Source organism: Bubalus kerabau, chromosome 12 (genome assembly GCF_029407905.1).
Source record: "Bubalus kerabau isolate K-KA32 ecotype Philippines breed swamp buffalo chromosome 12, PCC_UOA_SB_1v2, whole genome shotgun sequence".
NCBI classification, from domain to species: domain Eukaryota; kingdom Metazoa; phylum Chordata; class Mammalia; order Artiodactyla; family Bovidae; genus Bubalus; species Bubalus kerabau.
In genome coordinates, this window is record NC_073635.1 from 73,287,989 (window position 1) to 73,315,008 (window position 27,020).

General features: G+C 40.3%; 1 protein-coding gene across 1 annotated transcript in view; it reads left to right on the top strand.

The window, feature by feature from the left end:
• Positions 1-27,020, top strand: part of LOC129624246 (ATP-binding cassette sub-family C member 4-like) — a 203,767-nt gene that overhangs the window by 147,368 nt on the left and 29,379 nt on the right. Inside the window, 5 exon segments of the mRNA XM_055541907.1 lie at positions 136-255; positions 1,433-1,543; positions 7,306-7,406; positions 9,243-9,434; positions 24,811-24,966. Coding sequence (XP_055397882.1) covers positions 136-255; positions 1,433-1,543; positions 7,306-7,406; positions 9,243-9,434; positions 24,811-24,966 — 680 coding nt within the window.

A 27,020-nucleotide genomic window follows, 5' to 3' on the forward strand; every position in this document is an offset into this window, starting at 1 on the left:
TGAGCAGGAGTTTGAGGGTCACATGGAGGATTCCCTTTGGCAGGACATGTGACTACAGAGCCCAGGAGGCAGTGGGTTCCTCGCATCCAACCTCCCCTGACTTTCCCTGTTATTTGTCTGTCTTTGCTCCCCCAGCTCAGAGCCTGGTGTTTTCCCACTTAGCATCTTCTCTCCGGGGACTCTGGACCATCCGGGCGTACAAAGCTGAACAGAAGTTTCAGGAGCTGTTTGATGCACACCAGGATTTTCATTCAGGTCTGTAAGTTTCTGGAGATGATTTCTAAGGATGGGATGAACTCCCTTCTGAGGCCTGACCTCTGTCTCAGGTGGCCTGGCTGGCCAGTGCCTCTCTGTGTGTCAGCCCACATCGCCCTCTGCACGCATGCCTCCCCCACCCCTTCCTCTCAGCATCTCCTCTGTGTTCCCCTGTTCTCCTCTTCCCCGCTCACAGCCCTGCTTTTCTCCCCTGACTGGCCTGTATTGTCCTTCCACCACTGTGCCCTGTGGATGTCTGTCTCTTTAAGGCAGGAGTCAGTAAACTTTTCTTTTTTCCAAAGGTCCAGATAGAAAATATTGTAGGCTTTGTGTGCTGTCTCTATTGTAACCACTCATCTTTGCCATTGTAGCACAAAGACAGGCAAAGATCATACATTAGTCAATGGCTGTATTCCAATAAAACTTTATTTTCAGAACCACGTGGTAGCTGTTCTTCCCCCTCAGGGTGTGCTTTGCCAAGTCTTTTGAGAGCAGACATTGAGGGTAGCAGAAGTATTGAGGAAAATAAGTTCCTGATTTGCTACCCACTTGATTATACTTTGTATCAGTGAAATTTGTTTGTTTGTTTTCCATCTAGGTATAAAATTCAGAATTTCTTCTAAGTCTATAAAATCCTGGCCAAACTTTCCAATCATTAATGTATTTTGAAGATAACATGGCATTTGAAAGTCACATACAGATCCTGTTAACTGATGGTCATGTGGACACTGGTTCCTAAGAATAACCACCTCAGGCCTTGTAGTGAGGGCATAAGGTGCTGGAAACGGTGTGAGCTGTGCTCTCTGCTATCAGAGCTGGGAACAGCTGACCCTTTGAGAGGAGGATCTTCATGTTGAGGCCCAGAACTGCAGGGAACACAGCAATGAGATGTTTTTCCATCTTCTTTCTTATGATGTTATTTCTCTTGATAACCTGTGGGTTGAACTTTTCAAAACATGCTTACTGGACTGATTCCTTTATGTCCCATATGTTGTTTTGTGTTGAACCTAGTTTTCTGAAATCTTCAGGTTCCTTTGAAGTTACAGGTGTGTAACTTTGCTGTCCTACCTTGTGTAAAATCTTCTGTAGCTCAACTGAGAAAATGCTCTCCCTCATGAGAAGCAGCTAACATGTTTTTTTCTGTTTATGTTACACTTATTATGGTTCACAAATGCAGAGGCTTGGTTCCTGCTTTTGACGACGTCCCGATGGCTCGCTGTGTATCTGGGTGTCATCTGTGCCATCTTTGTCACTGTTGTTGCCTTTGGGGCCCTGATTCTGGTAGAATGTAAGTACACATGTGAATATTTGGGGTATGTTTGCATTTGATAGCTTTGTTTGTAGTTATTAAACTGTTGTTATCTTGTCTAATATATACTCTTTGATTCTAATGAGTTGTATTAAAGTGTCTGCAGCATGTGACTCCACAGTGTGTCCATGTGAAGTCATTTGTGTCTTGATGAGAACTTTTATCTTTTTTTTTATTTTTACTTATTTATTTACAGTAAGTCCTTGTTGAGATAATTAAAAAAATTTTTTTTGATTGGCATATGGTTGATTTATGATGTTGTGTTGGCTTCGGGTGTATAGCCAAGTGAATCTGTTATACATATATTCACGTTTTAAAAAATTCTTTTTCCACACCCCATGAACATTGGGGTGCCTGTATTCTTTTTAGTAATTTGCATTTGATTAATACTTCAAATGAATAGTCCTTTAGAAAAGAATTTCTGGTTTTGACTTTTGGAATCTTTAGGAGCAAAGACCAGGTATGACATGCCTGCTGCAGCAGACCTGTGGTGCCCTGGGCCCCTGCTTTGGCTCGCTCAGGCCATTCTTTCATTTTTATTTTAAGTTTTATTGGGGTATAGTTCATTTACACTGTTGTCTTAGTTTCCGATGTACAGCAAAGTCAATCTTCTGTACACTTACATATATCCACTCTTTTTAGATTATTTTCCCATATAGATCATTACAGAGTTCTCTGTACTTTACAGTAGTTTCTTATTAGTTATCTTTTGAATATTTTATATATAGTAGTATGTATGTGTCAGTCCCATTCTTCCAATTTATCCCTCCCCTCCCTTATCCCCTGGTAAACATAAGTTTATTTTCTACACCTGTTACTCTACTTCTGTTTTGTAGATACGTTCATTTGTAGCCTTTTGTTATAATCTATATGTAAGCAATATCATATTCTAGTTTTCTCAGACTTATTTCGCTCAGTATGCAAATCTCTAGGTCCAGCCATGTTGCTGCAAATGGCATTATTTTGCCCTTTTTTATGGCTGAGGAACGTTCCATTGCATATATGGTACCGCATCTTCCTTGTCCATTGCTCCGTTGACAGGCATTTAGGTTGCTTCCATGTCCTGGCTGTTGTAAATAGTACTGCAGTGAAGACTAGTGCGCATGTATCCTTATAAATTATGATTTTCTCTGGATATATGCCCTGGAGTGAGATTGCTGGATCTTATGGTAGTGAGAGAGTCAATTCCTAGGCATATTGATAAGTCCAGGGGTCCCCAAGGAGAGAGGGGTCTGTAATTCTCAAGGAGGAAGAAAGGACAAACTTTTTTTTGTCCCTCTACATTCCTTAGGATTATATAACAATAATGTACCCTGCTTGAGGACAGTCTCTGGAAAAAACCTTCTGGCTAATCCTGTTATCTTAAGGTGCAAATTATGGGAGTAGGTCTATTGAGGTCTTTACAACCTCCAGACATTCTTTTGATTCACTGTAATAACTAATTAGAAAGTATATAACTCCATGGCTAACATTAGCAAGGGGGTACTCTTTCTGCCCCCTTCTGATGCCTATGTCAGAAGCTTTCTCTATCTCCTTTATACTTTAATAAAACTTTATTACACAAAAGCTCTGAGTGATCAAGCCTCATCTCTGGCCCTGGATTGAATTCTTCTCCTCCAGAGGCCAAGAATCCTGGCATCTTTTTGTGTGTCTATTTTTAGTTTTTAAAAAAACCTCCATATTGTTCTCCATAGTGGCTGTACCAGTTTACATGGAGGGTTCCCTTTTCTCCACATCCTCTTCAGTACTTATTGTTTGTAGACTTTTTGATGATGGTCATTCTGACTGGTGTGAGGTAAAACCTCACTGTAGTTTTTTGCTAAACAAAACAACAAAAAAAAATTACTGTAGTTTTAATATTCATTTCTCTAATAATGAGATGTTGACCATCTTTTCATGTGCTTTTTGGCCATCTGTATGTCTTATTTGGAGAATGTCTGTTTTAATCTTCTGCCCATTTTTTGATTGGGCTGTTTACTTATTTATTTTTGGTATTGAATTGCATGAACTGTTTGTATATTTTTGAGAGTAATCCCTTATCAGTCACTTCATTTGCAAATATTTCCCCCCATTCTGCAGGTTGTCTTTGTTTTTTTTTTTTTGTTTTTTTTTCCTGTGTAAAAGTTTTTAAGCTTAATTGAGTCCCATTTGTTTATGTTTTATTTATTTTCATTACTCTAGAAGGTGGGTTTAAAAGCTTGCTGCAATTTATGTCAGAGAGAGTTCTCCCTATGTTTTCATCTAAGAGTTTTCTAGTGTCTGGTCTTACATTTAGGTTTGTAATCTATTTGAGTTTACTTTTGTTTATGGTCTTAGCGAGTGTTCTGATTTTATTCTTTTAGATGTAGCTGTCCAGTTTTCCCAGCACCAATTATTAAAGAAACTGTCTTTCTCCATTGTATATCCTTGCTTCCTTTCTCATAGGTGACACAGGTGCATGGGTTTATCTCTGGACTTTTGTCCTGTTCCATTGATCTATATTTCTGTTTTTGGTGCCAGTAGCATATTGTTTCAATTACTGTAGCTTTGTGGTATAGTCTGAAGACAGGGGACATGATTCCTCCTAGCTTCATTTTTCTTCTTTGTTTTTCTCAAGATTACATTGGCTATTCATGGTATTTTGTATTTCCATACAAAATGTAGATATTTTTGTCCTAATTCTGTGAAGAATGCCATTGGTAATTTGATAGGGATTGCACTGAATCTGTAGATTGCTTTTGGGTAGTTTGTTTATTTGTTGACAGTAGGTTTTCATTGAGATCTTTTATCTTTTTATCTTTCTTTGAATGGGTTGAGATCTACATAACTGTAGCAAGATGGCCTCTGAACATCCTAGGTAGTGTCCTATAGCTGGATGGAGAGAACCAGGTTTACTATTAAGCTTTTTGTACAGATTAGGTTTTAGGTTTTAGCTTTTGGGCTACTTGGAATCCTTGGTTGTGGGGGTCTGAGAAAGATTCTCTATAGCAAAAACAGTATCCTCACTGCTGTGTGGGTCCCAGATGAGCAGTTGCTGGAATGTGTGGCATGAATTCACCATCCCTCACTATTCCATAGAAATAGCCCTGAATTACAGTCTTTAATAATGGAAAAATGAGAGTAATATTTTAGATTTAAAAGCACTGGCTCTTAGAATCCATTGCCTTGTTTTTGTGATTTCAACTGCAGTTACATTGGATGTAGAAAGTGAAATTACATAATGATAATTGTAGCATAAGGACAAAAATCTGAACAGTGGCATCCTCAACTATATTATGCTGTCAAGTGTATCTCACTCCAGGTGGGATTAAATGATAAAGGACAAAAATGGTAAGGACCTAAGAGAAGCAGAAGAGATTAGGAAGAGGTGGCAAGAATACACAGAAAAACTGTACCAGGAAGATCTTAATGACCTGGATAACCACGATGGTGTGGTCACTCATCTTGAGCCAGACATGCTGGATTGTGAAGTCAAGTGGAACTTAGGAAGCATCACTACGAACAAAGTTAGTGGAGGTAATGGAATTCCAGCTTAGGTATTTCAAATCCTAAAAGATGATGCTGTTTATATAATATGCCAGAAAATTTGCAAAACTCAGCAGTGGCCACAGGACTGAAAGTTGTTTTCATTCCAATCCCAAAGAAAGACAATGCTAAAGAATGTTCAAACTATCATACAATTGCACTCATTTTACATGCTAATAAAGTTATACTCAAAATCCTTCAAACAAGATTTCAACAGTATGTGAACTGGGAACTTCCAACTATAAAAGCTGGGTTTAGAAAAGGCAGAGGAACCAGAGATCAAATTGCCAACATTCATTGAATCATAGAGAAAGCAAGGGGATTCAAGAGAAAACATCTCCTTAATTGACTATGTTGAAAGGTTTTGACTCTGTGGATCACAATAAACTGTGGAAAATTCTGAAAGAGATAGGAATACCAGATCCTCTTACCTGTCTCCTGAGAACCTGAAAGCATGTAAAGAAGAAACATAACTGGACATAGAACAATGAACTGATTCAAAATTGGGAAAGGAGTATGACAAAGCTATATGTTGTCACTATGTTTATTTAACTTATGTGCAAAATACATCATGCAAAATGCCAGGCTGGATGAAGCATAAGCTGGAATCAAGATTGCTGGGAGAAATATCAGTAACCTCCGATATGCAGATGAAACCATTCTAATGGCAGAAAGTGAAGAGAAACTGAAGATCCTCTTGATGAAAGTGAAAGAGCAGAGTGAAAAAGCTGGCTTAAAACTCAGCATTCAAAGATCTAAGATCATGGCATCCAGTCCCATCGCTTCATGGCAAATAGATGGGAAAAAATTGAAAGCAGTGACAGATTTTATTTTCTTGGGTTCCAAAAATCACTGCAAACTGTGACTGCAACCATGAATGAAAAGACGTTTGCTTCTTGGAAGGAAAGCTATGACAAATCTATACAGCATATTAAAAAGCAGAGACATCACTTTGCCAACAAATGTCCATATAGTGAAAGCTATGTTTTTTCCAGTAGTCATGTAAGAGCTGTCAGTGGATGTAAAATTTGGGCCATTAAGAAGGCTGAGGGCTGAAGAATTGAATGCTTTCAAGTTGTAGTGTTGGAGAAGACTCTTGAGAGTCCCTTGGACAGCAAGGAGATCAAATCATTAAATCTTAAAGGAAATCAACCCTGAATATTCACTGGAAAGATTGATGCTGAAGCTGAAGCTCCAATACTTTTGCCACCTGACTCGAAGAGCTGATTCATTATAAAAGACCCTGGTATTGGGAAAGATTGAAGGCAGGAGGAGAAGGAAGTGACAGAGGATGAGATGGTTAGATAGCATCACAAACTCAATGGACATGAATTTGAGCAAACTCTGGGAGATAACAAAAGACAGGGAAGCCTGTAGTGCTACAGTCTATGGTGTCACCAGAGTCAGACATGACTTAGTGACTTAACAACAACAACAACTTTGTTAGTTCTTTCTAAATTCATATTTTTAAAAAAATAACTTAATTATTTGGCTGTATTGGGTCTTAGCTGGGGCATGTGGGACTTTCAGTCTTAGTTATAATAGGCAAGACTTTAGTTGCAGTATGTGAACTCTTAGTTGTGGCATGTGGAGTCTAGTTGCCTGACCAGGGATTGAACCCGAGCCCCCTGCATTGGAAGTTTGGAGTCTTAGCTATTGGACCACCAGGTAAGTCCCTCATAGTGGTTTTTTTTTTTTTTTTTTTTTTTTTACTGTATTATTGTCTCATACAACAGAAGTAATATTATGAATGATACTATCATTACATGAAAATGATTTAAATATTATAAAGGAGTCTTCTCACTACTATATAATAAAATAGATAACTAAAAAGGACCTACTGTATAGCACAGGGGATTCTATTTAATACTCTGTAATGTCTGGATGGCATCACTGACTCGATGGACGTGAGTCTCAGTGAACTCCGGGAGTTGGTGATGGACAGGGAGCCCTGGCGTGCTGCAATTCATAGGGTCGCAAAGAGTCGGACATGACTGAGCGACTGATCTGATCTGATCTGATTGACATATATGGGAAAATAGTTTAAAAAGAGCAGATTATATGTACATATCTGGCTAATTCACTTTACTGTACACCTGAAACTAACACAACTTTGTAAATCAACTATACTCCAGTAAAAATCGTAAAAATAAAGGAGTCGTTTTGTAAAGTGACAGAAGGAGCTGTGTGAGGGGTTGAGAAGTAGACTAATTTTATTCCTCCTCTTCCTCATTTAGCCTTGGATCTCGGGCAGGTTGGCCTGGTCCTGTCTCTCTCTCTCGTACTCACGGGGATGTTCCAGTGGTGCGTCAGACAAAGTGCTGAAGTTGAGAACATGGTGATGTTTATTTTTCTGTTCTTAGCCTTTTCAGGTCTCCTTGCTGTTATATGGAATAAAAGCAATTCTTACATAAAATAATAAAACTTTTTTTTTTTTTCACATTATCTTACAAAGTTTTTTTATGTTCTCCTCCATTTGCTTAAGGGCTTCCCTCATGGCTCAGATGGTGAAAAATCTGGCTGCAATGCAGGAGCCACAAGAGAGAAAGATTCTATCCCTGGGTTAGAAAGATCCCCTGGAGAAGGGAATGGCTACCCACTCCAGTATTCTTGCCTGGAGAATCCCCATGGACAGAGAAGTCTGGCAGGCTACAGTCCATAAGGTTGCAAAGAGCAGAAAACGACTGACTGACTTTCACTTTTACTTTCCATCTGCTTAAAGTTAATAAATATATATGTGTATTTTCCCACATATGTATGTCATGTCAGAGGGTTTTATATTCATCACAAACTGTCTTCAAATACAATAAATGTCTCTGTAGGAGAGAGGTTCTAAAATTCTGGACACAAGCTCATTTCTTAGCAGCTAGTTTATCTTTGCTTCTTAATGGGTAATTCCTTATTTTTGGTAAAAGAAAAGAATCCAGTATTTTAAAGTTTATTTAATTAATATCTTCCTCCACCCCTCCCCTCCATTTTGTCACTTATTCGTGTGTGTATCAAGCACTTGAATTTGTTGGCAGTCCTTCTCTCTGGTAGGATAGGCTCTCTCCCAAAATGTGCTCTCAAAGGTATGGAGTTATGGTTGTTTAAGTCTTTGACTGTGTGGATCACAATAAACTGGAAAATTCTGAAAGAGATGGGAATACCAGACCACCTGACCTGCCTCTTGAGAAACCTATATGCAGGTCAGGAAGCTACAGTTAGAACTGGACATGGAACAACAGACTGATTCCAAATAGGAAAGGAATACGTCAAGGCTGTATATTGTCACCCTGCTTGTTTAACTTATATGCAGAGTACATCATGAGAAACGCTGGGCTGGAAGAAGCGCAAGCTGGAATCAAGATTTCCGGGAGAAATATCAATAACCTCAGATATGCAGATGACACCACCCTTATGGCAGAAAGTGAAGAGGAACTAAAAAACCTCTTGGTGAAAGGAAAAGAGGATAGTGAAAAAGTTGGCTTAAAGCTCAACATTCAGAAAACGAAGATCATGGCATCTGGTCCCATCACTTCATGGGAAATAGATGGGGAAACAGTGGAAACTGTCCAACTTTATTTTTTTGGGCTCCAAAATCACTACAGATGGTGATTGCAGCCATGAAATTAAAAGACGCTTACTCCTTGGAAGAAAAGTTATGACCAACCTAGATAGCATATTAAAAAGCAGAGACATTACTTTGCCAACAAAAGTCCATCTAGTCAAGGCTATGGTTTCTCCAGTGGTCATGTATGGATGTGAGATTTGGACTGTGAAGAAAGCTGAGCGCTGAAGAATTGATGCTTTTGAAGTGTGGTGTTAGAGAAAAATCATCCAAGGCCTCATCAGACTCCTACTTCTGTCCTTTGCAGATGTTGAGACCTGATGCATGATACTGGATGCTTGGGGCTAGTGCACTGGGACAACCCAGAGGGATGGTATGGGGAGGGAGGAGGGAGGAGGGTTCAGGATGGGGAACACATGTATACCTGTGGTGGATTCATTTTGGTATTTGGCAAAAGTAATACAATTTTGTAAAGTTTAAAAATAAAAATAAATTAAAAAAAAAAAAGAAAGAGACCTGAGATACTCTGATCCATAGAAAAGCAAGAGGTTTCATTTACAATCTCTGAACACCCATAAACTGGATCCTCTGATACTAACTCATGTGATGTCATATGTCTTTCAGATGATGTCAGTAGAAAGAGTGATTGAATATACAGACCTTGAGAAAGAAGCACCCTGGGAACTTGAGTATCGTCCTCCACCATTCTGGCCCACCAACGGAAGGATTTCCTTTTTCAGTGTGAACTTCAGATATAACTTGGACAGTCCTCTGGTATTGAGGAACCTGGAAACATCCATTTACTCAAGAGAAAAGGTTAGTTTAAGCCATTCGCCTCTTTAAATCCAGCTAAAGATTTAGCACCACATCTGTTCTTGGCTTCCTTATCACTATGTCACAGGGATTGTTTGCTCCTAATGGATGCAGATTAGATCAGTGACATTGTAGGTGAATCTTTCTTGGAAACTGACCATGGGAAGGGTATACCAGCAATTTTCCCCCTGTGTTGTGAGCTCCCTCATGGTGGTTGATGGGCTGTGGGATCCGGGGCTCCATCTTAACCTGACTCAGGACACTATATGTGACACCCGATTATTCATACAAAGTCTGGGACGTCAGCCTTGTCTTCCTGACCTTAACTCCAATCTCATTCCTTTCCATCTTTTCTTGTTTGTATTTCTGAGATCTCCTCCTCCTCCCATGGTTCCCTCTGGTTGCAGCCTCCTTCCCTGTCCCTTAGCCCTTCCTGTAGCCTTGTCCTCCACTCACCCACACTGAGCTGCCGCCCCCACAGACTGCTTCTTTCTTAGCCCAGATCTGATCCTTACTGGGCTGTGTGAGCTGCTGCTGGAACCATATCATAGCCTCAAGTCCACTCCCGCAGGGGCCGTGAGGTGACCTTGTGTCCACCAGAGAAGAGCCTAAATAATGACCCAGTCAGGAGTGAGGAACCAGGGCCTCAGATAGAGGTAGGGTCTAGAGACTGGCTCAAAGTCAAAGGCAAGTTGAAGGGAGCAGAGAAGATCATGTGAAAGATGGCAGAGAGGCTTGTGACCTGGACCTGTCAGCATCCATGTCTGCTGGTGATGTTCCTTCCACACTCAGCTTGAGGCCCTCACCTGGGACTAGGACAGAGTCTTGAAGAAGACACTAAACCAGAACAGACAAGGTGTTAGGAGATTTTCCCCACCTCCCTCTGCAGCCAGTATGTCTGACATACACGCACCTGCACTTGGATTGTGTGTAGGTTCTCCCAAAGCTCCACATCCTCCCTGTTCCCAGTGCACACACTGGTCCTCTACCTCAGAGACCCAGGCCCTCCATCATCTGGATGGTGAAAACCTCATTTTCTGAGTCAACTCGAATGCATCTTCGAGACCCTCAGTTTAATGTACCCTTAATATACCCTTATATATACTAATATATATTATATATATTTAATATACATACTTAACATAATATATACTTAATGTACTAACATATATTTAATATACTAATATACATATTAGTGTGTGTGTGTGCATATATATATATATATATACTTTTAGTATTAGTGTATATATATACTTTTATACACACACACACTAATATACCCTTAGTGTCTTTTATATTCTTTTAAGGTAGCATTTATGGTACACCTATGTTCATAGCAGCCAAAAGTTGGAAGGAACTAAATCCTTACAATGAAGTATTATTCAGTCTTAAAAAGGAAGAAAATTCTGACCTATGGATAAACCTTGATGACATCTTGCTAAATGAAATAAGCCAGACACAAAAGAAATGAATACTCTGATCCCATTTATGTGAGATTCCTAGAGTAGTCAAATCCAAGAAGACAGGAAGAAGGATGGTGGTTTCCAGGGACTGGGGGAGGGGAAATGGGGAGTTGTTTTTAATGGGTAAGAATTTCAGTTTTACGAAGCAAAAAAAAAAAAAAAAATTCTCAAGCTTGGTTGCACAGCAATGTGAATGTACTGAACACCAAACTATCCACTTAAAAATGGTTAAATGATTAAATTTTATGTTATGTGAATTTCATCATAATTAAAAGACAGCACCTGTGGCATGCTTTGTAATTTGGGATCTGCATCTCATAGTACTTTGAGGCTTTTTATAATCAGGGAGCATCTTGTTTTCGTTTTTGTTCCCAGAAAGTAGCATTCTAAAGGGCACAGAGAGGGTGCTGAGGGACTGCTGGTTGTGAGAGTGAGTGAGTTACACAGGTGTGAGCAAGCAGGAACAAGCACACACACATGACAACTTCATAAATAACTGAAAGAACTGCTCTTTAAAACGCTTACCATGCCAGACCCATCTAATGGCTGTAGCTATAATTTAATGAATGAAACCCTTGTAACATGAAAGAATATTCAATGTAATGCCCGAATGCTACCCAGGGAGCAGCTTCAGTTAGTTACAGGGCAAAAGCTCCCTCCTAATTACTTCCAGTTTTAGTATAGGTCAGGAAAAATGTGAACTGCTGTGTCAGGAAAATATTAACCACAGCTCTTGATATAATCTTTTCCCTGAGAGCACTGTAGGTGGTGTTTACTTACTCTTAGACAATGTGTCTGTCAGATTTTCTGTTGTAAATGTAATTCTGTTAACCTGCACTTGTCTTAAAATTTCCCCAAAGCCATAAAATATGACTTATCTAAAATACTCTGTAGTACAACTTAGGAATATAACAGATTCTTATACTTCCTTCTAAACGCTGAAAATCATGGGATTGAGATTCTGAAATGTTTGAGGGAAAATTGAATTTGAAAACTGAATTAATAACTGCAGTAACTTGATTTTTGATCTGTGCCTTGGTCCACTCAGTATTACTGTTAGTTTCATTTCTGTGTTTGGAGATGATACCTGGGCAGTGTGTTCATGAATTGATTTCACTCTACCTGTCTACCTCCCAGGTTCCCTCTCCTGCTCACCTGTCCCAGCCCTCATCACTCCAGGACAGCCCTTTGGTGTTGGATTTGATTGAGAGAGGCTGTTGTGGAGTGGGGGAGAGGGGTGTGGTGGGCAGGGGACATGGGAGTGAGCCAGCCCAGCAGAAGTGGGGTTTTATTCTCTTTCCCGTATTTCCTCTTCTGTCCTGATTTCTGGAAGTTAGAGTCAATAGGAAAGTATAGTAGGTACTATTCAAGATTGCCGGGAGAAATATCAATAACCTCAGATATGCAGATGACACCACCCTTATGACAGAAAGTGAAGAGGAACTAAAAAACCTCTTGATGAAAGGGAAAGAGGAGAGTGAAAAAGTTGGCTTAAAGCTCAACATTCAGAAAATGAAGATCATGGCATCTGGTCCCATTACTTCATGGGAAATAGATGGGGAAACAGTGAAAAGGGTGTCAGACTTTATTTTTTGGGGTTCCAAACTCACTGCAGATGGTGACTGCAGCCATGAAATTAAAAGACGCTTACTCCTTGGAAGGAAAGTTATGACCAAACTAGATAGCATATTCAAAAGCAGAGATATTGTTACCATCTTTCTAAATTCCATATATATGCATTGGGGCTGGTGCCCTGGAATGACACAGAGGAATGGTACCGGGAGGGAGGAGGGAGAAGGGTTCAGGATGGGGAACACGTGTATACCTGTGGCAGATTCATGTTGATATATGGCAAAACCAATACAATATTGTAAAGTTAAAAAATAAAATAAAATTAAAAAAAAAAACAGAGATATTACTTTACCAACAAAGGTCTGTCTAGTCAAGGTTATGGTTTTTCCAGTGGTCATGTATGGATGCGAGAGTTGGACTGTGAAGAAAGCTGAGCGCTGAAGAATTGATGCTTTTGAACTGTGGTATTGGAGAAGACTCTGGAGAGTCCCTTGGACTGAAAGGAGATCCAACCAGTCCATCCTAAAGTAGATCAGTCCTGGGTGTTCTTTGGAAGGACTGATGCTAAAGCTGAAACTCCAGTATTTTAGCCACCTCATGTGAAGAGTTGACTCATTGGAAAAGACCCGAATGCTGGGAGGGATTGGGGGCAGGAGGTAAAGGAGACACCAGAGGATGAGATGGCTGGATGGCATCACCGACTCGATGGACATGAGTTTGAGTGAACTCTGGGAGTTGGTGATGGATGTCAGGGAAGCCTGACGTGCTGTGATTCACGGGGTCACAAAAAGTCAGACACGACTGAGCGACTGAACTGAACTGATGCAGGATTTTAATTCACAGAAGAAATATAAAGTAAAAATAAGGAACTAGGACTCCCCTGGTGGTGCAGTGGATAAGAATTTGCCTGCCAGTGCAGGGGACACTGGTTCAATCCCTGATCTGAGAAGATTCCACATGCTGCAAAGCAACTAAGCCCTGTACTACAACTACTGAGCCCATGTGCCACAACTTCTGAAGTCTTTGCTCAGCATCAATAGAAGCCCCCTCAGTGAGAATCCTGTGCACTGCAACAGGGAGTAGCCCCTACTCATCACAGCTAGAGACAGCTCTTCCAAGGCAATCAGGGCCCAGAACAGCCGAACATAAAAGCCAACATGAGGTAAATGGGACCCTAGACTTCCTGGTTAGAGTTTGAAAACAGGCTACATTTTTCATTTAGATGATTTTGTGGTTGATTTGATCATTTTAGAGAATCCTGGGCAATAAAGTATTTTCCAGCTCTCGAGGTAGATTGATTTTGCTTTGTTTTTGCTCACAGCTATTATTTGGATGATACATTTTTACAGACGCTTAGTAGACCGTGCTATAATGTGCAAAAGTATTAGTTTCTTACATTTTCTCCTTTTTTACATAATATTTCCTTAAAATGCACTCTCCTTACTCCCAGATTGTCCCCCCTCCCCTGCTGGCCTCCTAATTCCTTATGACTCAAACCGTGGTGCCAGAGCAGCAGCACCAGCATCTCCTGGAGCTTCTTAGAAATGCAGAGTCTCAGGCTCACCCAGACCTCTTGACTCAGCATTACAGCTGAACATAACCTCCTCCTTTCCCTCCCATGGGCAGTTTTTGATGAGTGATAACCTGTGATTCCCAAGAAGTGTGCTTTGACAGTTGGAAATTGAACTCAAGAATTCCCAAATCTCTGTTGTGACTGAGCAGGAGGCTCTAGAATATTCTGTGCCACTAGATGTCCTTACCTTTATGCTCTATAAATTGCACTTTTACATTACAATCTAATTCTGTGTGATTCCACTGCATTATTTGTGTTTTTCCAGTGGAGTCTGTCTTCCATCACAGGCATTTTTCATTCTGCTGTCCCTCCTTCCCCACACCAGCCTCCTGCAGGGACCAGCGGGATTTCCCACAGGCTCAGCCCTGTCTGGACCTGGAGTCAGAGACAGCCCAGTGCAGCAGTGTTTGTGTGGCTGTTTCACCACCTGATGGGATAAAAAAATGAGTCTTGCTGCCCCGAGCAGGGCATGAGGTCTGTTTGACCTGTTTTCCAGGCATCATGTGTCCCACTTAGCTGCAGGTTTCTCTCAATCTGGCTGTGGATGCCGGTTCTTTCTGCTGACAGCTGGTCCACCTGACTTCAGGTACCCTCTTTGCTCCTGTTCACCACATATACACTTGTGTCCAAGTCATGCTTTAAGTCTCTGACTGTAAGTTCTCTATGGTAGGCCTGTTTTTTTAACTGCAACTACACCTCTCCCCACTCTCTGTGTTCTAGCTACACAGAGGGACATGATAAGGTGTCAGGCTATCCAGGTGATAAAGAGTCCCATCAGCAGATGGAAAAGAGGCCAAAAGATGTGGAAATGAGTCCCACACTGCTATTTATGGGCTCTGATATTTCAGACAGACTAAGTCGTCTAAGCCTCAATCTTTTCTTGTGCAAAATGGAAGTGATAGGATGTAACCTGTAGGGTTGATGTACAACTTAAACAACATAAGACATGTAAAGCACCCAGAGTAAATGCTTGGACAAAATGGTCATCATTTTCATAGGGTGTAAAATGACCATAACCACCTACATTGCAGAAAGTGTTGTCTGTCCCATGAAAATGAGCTGTTGGCTATTTGAAATTGTATTTATGGCTATAGGATCCATCTGCTGTGTCTGTCTCTGTCTGATTTATCTTATACCTAAATAATATGGTAATAGATTTTCCATAAATTTCTCTGACCTGAGTTAAAAATCTCATCTCCCAGTGGAAGTTTCTTTGTCTCAGGACACCACAGGTAATACAAATAAGAAAAAATCAAATCCAATACAGATCCTGATGTCAATGTATACAGTCTAGTTGAAGAAACAAGAAAATGGCTATATTAACTTTGTAAGCTAGAAGGAGGTCACGATTTTTATAGACATTTATATAAAATGACATAACATCAGCTAGAGTTGGAACAAGCCCACATGAGAGGACAGGGAGATCATTTTCAAGGAATTAGACATGTGAGACAGACTTAGTGATGTGTGGTTAGGGTTTCAGCAGGTGGAAATTCATATGAAAGGCATTCTGGGAGGCGAGACCAAAATAAGCAAAAGCATGATGCTCTGATCCAGTGAATGAAGACCTAGACATCTGCAAAGCATTCAGGAAAATGAACTACCAAGTGTGTGACACACGTTTTTGCATTCAACCCTCACAATTACCTAGTGATGCCAAGGAAGCTGACTCATGTACATAAAGTATGAGAGGACAGTTTTGTAGAAGAGACATCCTAGAGTGTAGTGTTGGATGCTGAGCTGGCATTTGGGAGTTTAATCTGAGAAGTGAGAGCACATGGACCAGAGGGGGCTGGTGCAGGGGGCAGGGAGGCGGGAGCTGTTTTCCCTCCAGTAAGACATCGTGGGAAAGTGATGCCACTTTTTGGAATCAAATTGATGTCAATTAAAACAAATCTCTAACACCTGGATTTGTGAATGTGCAGGGCAATGGGTGGGAGCAAAAAATGGTATCATACTTCTGGAGGGTAGGTTAGCAGCTTAAAAGCTTCCTCTGAAAATGTTCATACTTTGTTGTTGCTGTTCAGTCACCTAGTTGTGTCCGACTCTTCACAACCCCATGGGCTGACACACACCAGGTTTCTCTGTCTCTCACCATCTCCTGGAGTTTGCCCAAGTTCTTGCTCATTGTATCAGTGATGCCATCCAGCCATCTTATCCTCTGTTGTCCCCTTCCCCTCCTGCCTTCAGTCTTTCCCGGCATCAGGTCTTTTCTAATGACTTGGTTCTTTGTGTCAGGTAGCCAAAGTATTGGAGCTTTAGCATCAGTTCTTCCAATGACTATTCAGGACTGATTTCCTTTATGATTGACTTGTTTGATCTCCTTGCTATCCAAGGGATTCATACTTGCTGTCCAAGGGGTTCATACTTGACTCTCAGCAGTTCCAAATCTGAGAATTTACGTGAAGGAAATGCTTAAGGTTGTTTGCAAAGATTTAGCTTCAGAGATATTTAACACAGAGTTATTTCTAGTAGGTAACCATTCCACACTGCCTAAATATCCAGCAATAGAGGATTTGTTAAATAAATGATCACATGTACTATAATATTATGAAAGCATTATGAAATACTAAATGAAAACACATATAATAGTATGTTCACATTAATCCCATTTTGCTTAAAAATGTGAACTGTGTCTTTAAGAACACATACAAAAAAATACAGAAACAACAAAAAGAATACATACAGCAGCCTAGAAAGTAAAAATATAATTTTAAGAATTTTTTTTCAGAGTGATGGGCTATAGCTAGTATTTATTTACTTTTTAAATTTATTTGCACTGATTATGATTAAGGAGTTTAATTTGTTTTTTAAGCACTGTGAGCCTGGGAGAGAAGTAATGAGAATAAAGTAGGGAAGACGGATGAAGGGATTGTTTTGTGTGGGGCATTGGGTGTTGAATATGTTGAGTTTGGTGTGTGAGGCGAGATCCAAAAGCAAGTGTGTAATAAGTTGTGTCATCATCAGAGACCAACCTGGTTGGAAAAACAGAAAGCGGCCATTGCAAAACCAATAACAGAAGATTTTCTTTAAACACTTTCTAACACCATACACAAAAATAAACTCAAAATGGATTAAAGATCTAAACGTAAGACCAGAAACTATAAAACTCCTAGAGGACAACATAGGCAAAACACTCTCTGACATACATCACAGCAGGATCCTCTATGACCCACCTCCCAGAATATTGGAAATAAAAGCAAAAATAAACAAATGGGACCTAATTAACCTTAAAAGCTTCTGCACATCAAAGGAAACTATTAGCAAGGTGAAAAGACAGCCTTCAGAATGGGAGAAGATAATAGCAAATGAAGCAACTGACAAACAACTAATCTCGAGAATATACAAGCAACTCCTACAGCTCAACTCCAGAAAAATAAATGACCCAATCAAAAAATGGGCCAAAGAACTAAATAGACATTTCTCCAAAGAAGACATAAAGATGGCTAACAAACACATGAAAAGATGCTCAACATCACTCATTATCAGAGAAATGCAAATCAAAACCACTATGAGGTACCATTTCACACCAGTCAGAATGGCTACAATCCAAAAGTCTACAAGTAATAAATGCTGGAGAGGGTGTGGAGAAAAGGGAACCCTCTTACACTGTTGGTGGGAATGCAAACTAGTGCAGCCACTATGGAGAACAGTGTGGAGATTCCTTAAAAAACTGGAAATAGACATGCCTTATGATCCAGCAATCCCACTGCTGGGCATACACACTGAGAAAACCAGAAGGGAAAGAGACACGAGTACCCCAGTGTTCATCGCAGCACTGTTTATAATAGCCAGGACATGGAAGCAACCTAGATGTCCATCAGCAGATGAATGGATAAGAAAGCTGTGGTACATATACACAATGGAGTATTATTCAGCCATTAAAAAGAATACATTTGATGCCATTGAAACATGTAAATATCATGTATGAAATGAGTTGCCAGTCCAGGTTCGATGCACGATACTGGATGCTTGGGGCTGGTGCACTGGGACGACCCAGAGGGATGGAATGGGGAGGGAGGAGGGAGGAGGGTTCAGGATGGGGAACACATGTATACCTGTGGCGGATTCATTCTGATATTTGGCAAATCTAATACAGTTATGTAAAGTTTAAAAATAAAATAAAATTAAAAAAAAAAAAAAAAAAAGAATACATTTGAATCAGTTCTAATGAGGTGGATGAAACTGGAGCCTATTATACAGAGTGAAGTAAGCCAGAAAGAAAAACACCAATACAGTATACTAACGCATATATATGGAATTTAGAAAGATGGTAACAATAACCCTGTGTACGAGACAGCAAAAGAGACACTGATGTATAGAACAGTCTTATGGACTCTGTGGGAGAGGGAGAGGGTGGGAAGATTTGGGAGAATGGCATTGAAACATGTAAATATCATGTATGAAATGAGTTGCCAGTCCAGGTTCGATGCACGATACTGGATGCTTGGGGCTGGTGCACTGGGACGACCCAGAGGGATGGAATGGGGAGGGAGGAGGGAGGAGGGTTCAGGATGGGGAACACATGTATACCTGTGGCGGATTCATTTTGATATTTGGCAAATCTAATACAGTTATGTAAAGTTTAAAAATAAAAAAAATAAAAAAAAAAAAAAAAAAAGCAGAGACATTACTTTGTCAACAAAGGTCCGTCTAGTCAAGGCTATGGTTTTTCCAGTAGTCATGTATGGATGTGAGAGTTGGACTGTGAAGAAAGCTGAGCACCGAAGAATTGATGCTTTTGAACTGTGGTGTTGGAGAAGACTCTTGAGAGTCCCTTGGACTGCAAGGGGATCCAACCAGTCCATTCCGAAGATCAGTCCTGGGTGTTCACTGGAAGGACTGATGCTGAAGCTGAAACTCCAATACTTTGGCCACTTGATGCAGAGAGCTGACTCATTTGAAAAGACCCTGATGCTGGGAAAGATTTACGGCAGGAGGAGAAGGGGATGACAGAGGAAGAGATGATTGGATGGTATCACAGACACAATGGACATGGGTTTAGGTGGACTCCAGGAGTTGGTGTTTGACAGGGAGGCCTGGCGTGCTGCGGTTCATGGGGTCACAAAGAGTTGGACATGACTAAGCGACTGAACTGGACTGAACTTCAATCATTTCATTTTCTTTAAAATAACCCTCAAAATAAATAGTTTTTATTCCTATAAAGGACATAAAAAAAAAAAAATAAGAGTCTTTATAATTTTATTTATTTATTTATTTTTGGCTGTGCTGGGTCTTTGTTGCTGCTTGGGCTTTTCTCTAGTTGCCACATGTGAGCCTCTCATTGTGGTGTCTTCTCTTGTTAAGAGCATGGGCTATAAGATGCAAGGTCTTCAATAGTTGTGGCACGTCGGCTCAACAGTTGTGGTTCCTGGGTTCTAGAACGCAGGCTCAATAGTTGTGGTGCACGGGCTTAGTTGTTTCACAGCATGTGTGATTCTCCTGGACTAAGGATTGAACCCATGTCTACTGCATTGGCAGGCAGATTCTTTATCACTGAGCCACCAGGGAAGTCCCCCAACTGTCTTTAGATTGAAGAATGTAAGGTTACTGATACTGGTGACAGTCTCCATGGGCAATTGGTAAAACCCTTTCAGTTCAGTTCAGTTCAGTTGCTCAGTCGTGTATGACTCTTTGCGACCCCATGAATCGCAGCACGCCAGGCCTCCCTGTCCATCACCAACTCCCGGAGTTCACCCAGACTCACGTCCATCGAGTCAGTGATGCCATCCAGCCATTTCATCCTCTGTCGTTCCCTTTTCCTCCTGCCCCCAATCCCTCCCAGCATCAGAGTCTTTTCCAATGAGTCAGCTCTTCACATGAGGTGGCCAAAGTACTGGAGTTTCAGCTTTAGCATCATGCCTTCCAAAGAAATCCCAGGGCTGATCTCCTTCAGAATGGACTGGGTGGATCTCCTTGCAGTCCAAGGGACTCTCAAGAGTCTTCTCCAACACCACAGTTCAAAAACATCAATTCTTCAGTGCTCAGCCTTCTTCACAGTCCAACTCTCACATCCATACATGACCACAGGAAAAACCATAACCTTGACTAGACGGACCTTTGTTGGCAAAGTAATGTCTCTGCTTTTGAATATGCTATCTAGGTTGGTCATAATTTTCCTTCCAAGGAGTAAGCATCTCTTAATTTCATGGCTGCAGTCACCATCTACAATGATTTTGGACCCCCAAAAAATAAAGTCTGACACTGTTTCCACTGTTTCCCCATCTATTTCCCATAAACCCTTTGGTTACTCAGAAAAGACATTCAGACTATAGCTTTGAAGACTGAACTCTGGAATAATCAGAGTCAGGTTTTCTTTGAGTTGCTTTTTTCTTTTTGGGGGGTCTGTGGCCATGCAGCATGTGTGATCTTAGTTCCCTGACCAGGGATCAAATCCATGCCTCCTGCAGTGGAAGCACAGAATCTTAACCACTGGAATGAATGCCAGGGAAGTCCCCTGGTTTTTTAGTTCTCTTCACTGGAGTTTGGAACTCACAGTCCTGTGGTCATGAGCACTCCTTGGTGCCCCAACATATCTCAGTCTATTTACCTAAAGTTTATAGATATTCCTGTTTGCACAGATGGGTCAGTTACAGTAGAGCTGGTAACATGGGAACATACACACATTCTCACAGATCAGTTCTCACCTGTGTCCTGATGTGTGTTGATTTATGTATGAGAACACACAGAAATATAGGCACACCTGTTTAACTGTGCTTCACAGATAATACTTAAAAAAAATGGACATTTATGGCAATGCTGTGTTAGGCAAGTACAATGGAATCATTTTTCCTATAGCATTTGCTCACTTCATGTCTCTGTCACATTTTGATAATTCTTGCAATATTTCAAACCATTTCGTTATTATTATATTTATTATTCTGTTCTGTGACCAGTGGTTTTTAATGTTACCCTATAAATGCTCAGATGGTTAGCATTCTTTTAGCAGTAAAGTATTGGAAATTAAAGTGTGTACTATTACCTTATATAATGCTATTGTACCTCATTAGACTACAATATCAGAGAAGGCAACAGCAAGTCACTCCAGTACTCTTGCCTAGAAAATCCCATGGATGGAGGAGCCTGGTAGGCTGCAGTCCATGGGGTTGCTACGAGTTGGACGAAACTGAGCAACTTCACTTTCACTTTTCACTTTCACACAATGGAGAAGGAAATGGCAACCCACTCCAGTGTTCTTGCCTGGAGAATCCCAGGGACGGCAGAGCCGGGTGGGCTGCTGTCTATGGGGTCGCACGGAGTCGGACATGACTGAAGTGACTTAGCAGCAGACTACAGTATAGTATAAACATAACTTTTATTTGCATAGAGAAACAAAAAAATTCATATAACTTGCTTTATTTTGATATTCACATTGTTGAGGTGGTCTGGAGCCAAATACAAAATATCTTTGAGGCCTGCTTGTACACAGAACAGATGAGCCACATATATACACACTACAACCTGCCTGCATGCAGAGAATGGCACATCTAATATTATATGAATTAGAGTTTAACATAAGGTACAAAATGTCCTGAGAAGCCTGTATGCAGATCAAGAAGCAACAGTTAGAACTAGACATGGAACAATGTACTGGTTCAAAATTGGGAAGGGAGTACTTCAAGGCTGTATATTGTTACCCTGCTTATTCAACTTACATGCAGAGTACAGCATGCAAAATGCTGGGCTGGATGAAGCTCAAGCTGGAATCAAGATTACTGGGAGAAATATCAGTAACCTCAGATATGCAGATGATATCACCCAAATGGCAGAAAGCAAAGAGGAACTAAAGAACCTCTTGATAAAGGTGAAAGAGGAGAGTGCAAAAAGCTGGCTTAAAGCTCAACATGCAAAAGGCTAAGATCATTGCCTCTGGTTTCATCGCTTCATGGCAAATAGATGGGAAAACAATGGAAACAGTGATAGACTTTATTTTCTTATGCTCCAAATCACTGTGGACTATGACTGCAACTGTGAAATTAGAAGATGCTTGTTCCTTGGAAGGAAAGCTATGACAAACCTAGACAACAAATTAAAAACAGAGACATTATTTTGCCAACAGAGGTCCATCTAGTCAAAGCTATGCTTTTTCCAGTAGTCATGTATGGATGTAAGAGTTGGGCCATAAACAAGGGTGGGCACTGAAGAACTGATGCTTTTGAACTATTGTGCTGGGGAAGGCTCTTGAGAGTCCCTCAGACAGCAAGAGGATCAAATCAGTCAATCCTAAAGGAAATCAACCCTGAATAATCATTGGAAGAACTGATGCTGAAGCTGAAGCTCCAATACTTTGGCCACCTGATGTGAAGAGCCATTTCATTGGAAAAGACCCTGATGCTGGGAAAGATTGAAGGCAGGAAGAGAAGGGGATGGCAGAGGATGAGATGATTGGGTGGCATCACCAATTCAATGGACATGAATTTGAGCAAGCTCCAGGAGATAGTGAAGGACAGGGAAACCTGGCATGCTGCAGTCCATGGGGTCACAAATAGTCAGACATGACTGAATGATTGAACAACAATAAAATGTCTTATAGTCATTGTATTACCTTTATAAGATAATAAAATTAGGTAAACCCACTTTTCTTATGTTTAATCTCTATAAAGATAAATTCATTTTGAAATGCCATGATTGATTTGACAGACTAAGATTTGAAACTTTAGAAGTATTCAAATCAGAAAACATGAAACATTCCAAGCATTCTGATTATATTGCTCAGAAAGATTTAGTAGTTCTTTTTTTAAAGCCATGAGTTTTAAAACTTTATTGATTTACAAATGATCCAAGCATATCTTACACTATCATCAATTCCAGATTTTAAATAGAGATGAAATAATCTCTTAGAAAGCTTCCTTCAGAGAATTTGCAGTTGGGCTTCCCCAGTGGCTCAGAAGGTAAAGAATCTGCCTGCAATGTAGGAGACCTGGGATCCATCCATGGGTCAGGAAGATCCCCTTGAGTAGGAAATGGCAACCCACTCCAAAACTCTTGCCTGGAGAATTCCATGGACAGAGGAGCCTGGTAGTCTACAGTCCAGGGGGTCGCAAAGAGTTGGACACAAGTGATTAATACTTTCTTTCACTTAAAAATTCATTGGTAAAAAAGGCCAGTTTCTGCATATATATTTGAATGAAGTTTTATTCCTCACCAGCATTTTACGTGGGAGAAGGAAATGGCAACCCACTCCAGTATTCTTGCCTGGAGAATCCCATGGACAGAGGAGCCTGGCAGGCGACAGTCCATGGGGTCGCAAGAGTTGGACACGAGTCAGCGACTAAACCACCAGCCACCAGCATTTTACCTACTCTGTACTGATTCTTTAATCTTACTGTTAGTGCGTTTAATTTCTCTCTGCTCTGGTTTTAGTAAATAGACTGACACCTGACATGTGTTTTTCCAAGGTTCAGTTGTAAATATTAATGTATTGATAAAATGCCTTTTGACCTGCTCTGATGAAAGGTCTCATGTAAATAGCAAAGGTTATTTGTATCAATGTTGATCTCATTATGGAAATTTTGTCTACTGGCCTCTTTCAAGACTGAGACCTGCATTTTATATTTGAAGATGTTTCCTTTTAAGATATAATATAATTAATATATTTAATATCAGGAAGTGATTTCATTTTTCTACCGAAGAATAATTCCTCTTAAATAAATAACACAGAAAGTGAGCACTTGTTTGTGTTAACACTCTGACTTGACTTGTCGACATCTCTGTAAAATTACCCATATAATACTCAAGGTCAAATTATCCAGGGAGTAGGAATAAAACTAATTTAAAAGCTGACTTCTTATGGGCCACTTAGGAGACTGCTAGTTTTTCAGTGCAGGCAGATTATTTTTCAGGTCTTCTTCCTTTACTTGTGAATGTTAGTTACACACACACACACACACACACACACACACACACACACTGCATACACATATATGTCTCCCCCTTTAACATACCACATAATGATCAGTTCAGTTCAGTCAGTCAGTCATGTCCGACTCTTTGCGACCCCATGGACTGCAGCACGCCAGGCCTCCCTGTCCATCACCAACTCCCAGAGTTTACTCAGACTCATGTCCATTGAGTCAGTGATGCCATCCAACCATCTCATCCTCTGTTATCCCCTTCTGCTCCTTATATGATAATTATAGAAATCAAACAATCTTCAGCATATTAAACATTTATTCAGGGAACTCTGAATAAAATTGCCTGACATTTTTAGAAGGCATGAAAATCACTATAGTTTATGTTGTGTATTCTTGGGATGATGGTGATCTCAATCAGGGACATTTGTGAATTTCTGTCATTTTTGGTTGCCACAATTTGGGGGTTGCATCTGGTGTCTAGTGGGTTCATAGCTACTGTTAATCATCATACAATTTACAGGACAGGCCCCTAACCGTCAACAATGAATTATCTGGTCCAAAATGTCAGCAGGGCCATGCTTGAGAAACTTAAGAAGTTGCTCGGTCATGTCTGACTCTTTGTGACCCCATGGACTGTAGCCCGCCAGTCTCCTCTGACCATGGGATTCACCAGGCAAGAATACTGAAGTGGGTTGCCATGTCCTTCTCCATGGGATCTTCCTGACCCAGGGATTGAACTTGGGTCTTCTGCACTGCAGCCAGACACTTTACTGTCTGAGCCACCAGGGAAGCCCTGGGAAACTTATAGACTACTCTTTATATATAATAGAACTTTAAAAATCCGTCTTCAACAATCAGGGTTCTCCTGGGTTTTAGGCATCCTGTTAATTCTTCATCCCTCCTGGGTTTCTTTACAGTATGGCATCGTGGGAAGAACAGGAGCTGGAAAAAGTTCCCTCATTGCTGCCCTTTTTCGACTGTCAGAACCTGAAGGTGGCATTTATATTGATGGAATCTTGACAACACATATTGGACTGCACGATTTAAGGAAGAAATTGTCAGTTGCACTTCAGGTACGCACAGCAGAGCGCTCTCACATGTTCTTTTTATAAGGCATCTAAGTTTAAGTGCTTTTAATTTGATTTTTTTTTTTTCAAATTAAGTGAATGAGTTGATCCTTTTTTTTTCCCCCCAGTAGAGCATATTTTTAGCAGCAGGTATTTTCAATATATACTTTCATCAGATACCAGGTTTTTTGTTGTTGTTGTTGTTCATTTGTTAGTTTTGTGTGCATGTGATTTAATAACTTACTTAGATAGATTTCTTGACTCAGACTTCCTTAGTTTCCACAATTTTATTCACTGATAATCACATAATTCTGAGAACAGAAGGATAAATGGTTTGTTTAGCACTGGAGAGGTTCCTATAGGGAAACATGAATTTTATTAATAAGTGTCTTACAGATGTAATTTTGTTGTGGGAAACCAGGACATCTTTTAAAAAGTGATTATCTCCTTGGAGAACTTTCTGTGAAATTGTGGGGTTTTGAGAATCATAGGATATTCAGATGCTTTGGAGAGATTTTGACAATTTAGCCATTAATTAATAATTTTCACCAGGGAGGCAATACAGAATAGTGAGGAAGAGAAAGGGACTCAGAATTCTGTCTCTATGTACTTGGTTTTCTCTGTCTTACAAGGCAGATAACAGTATCACCCCCTCAATCTGTTGTGAGGATAAAATAGGTCAATGAGTGTGAAGTGTTTCATGTAGACCCATATGTGCCTGCTGTGATGGTGGAGTGTTGAGTTGGCCAGCTCTTCCTGGGCTCTGATTCTGTTCTCTTTTCTTCTTCTTTGTAAAGTAGTATAACTTTCAGGGAGTGTTTTGGAGACTGGATTATATGCATGGTAGACACTCCTGTCATTCCTGTGGTTCATTCACTCAACATAATTCTGTGATATTTACTGAGAGATTACTATCCTCCAAGTATATAGCCAAGCACAACCTCGATCCTGTGTCCTCATCTATCATCCTGCCCTCTGCTTTGACAGACTTGCTGATTAAAAAAAAAAAAAAAAAAGTTTTTATTTATATACTTAGCAATCATCTGCCTATCAAAGGAAGCTCAGAAAAATACCCTCTTGAGATGAGAAACAGAGAGGAGATGAGACAGAATGAGCCAGGCAAATGTACTTCCTGGAATGCGGGTATAATGTGTCCTGAAAAACCTGTTATCAGGAAGCATGTACAACATGGCACCCAAAGGAAGGTGAATGTGGACTTGGGGACAGCTGTTGCTACCTGCCCGTGACCTTAAAAATACTTGGGATTACTCTAAGTAATTTTTAAATCAAGATAGTCTTTTCAGACTCTACTGAAATGCCACCTCACGCCCCTTAAGATGTCTGCTATCAAAGAAAAGAGAGAGAAAAAAAGAAAATTACTAGTGTTGGCAAGGATGTAGGGAAATTAGAACCCATGTTCATTGCTGATAGGAATGTAAAATAGTGCAACCACTATGGAAATCAACTTGTTGGTTGCTCAGAAAAGTTAATGATGGAATTATCATATGACCTAGCAATTCTACTTTAGAATATAAACCCAAAAGAATTGGAAGAAGGGTCTTGAAGAGATACTGGGACATGCATGCTATAGCAGCATAATTCTCAACAGCAAAAAGTGGAGGCGCCCAAGGGCCCATTGACAGATGAATCAACAAACAAAATGTGGTGTGCATACATACAGTAGAATATTACTCAGCCTTAATAAAGAAGAAAATTCCAACACATGCTACAGCACAGATGAACTTTGAAAAAATTAAGTGAAATAAGTCATTTACAAAGGACAAATACTGTATGATTCTACTAATAGGAGTTACCTAGACTAGTAAATTCATGGATACAGTATATAGAATGGTGGGTACCAGGAGTGGCCAGGAGAGGGGAGTTGTTGTTTAATGGGTACGGAGTTTCAGTTCTTCAAGATGAAAGGAGATCTACAACTGAATGGTGGTGATGGCTGTTCAACAATATGAATGTATTTAACACCACTGAAATGTGCACTTAAAGTGGCTAATCTAGCAAATTTATGTGTGCTGCTGCTGCTGCTGCTAAGTCATTTCAGT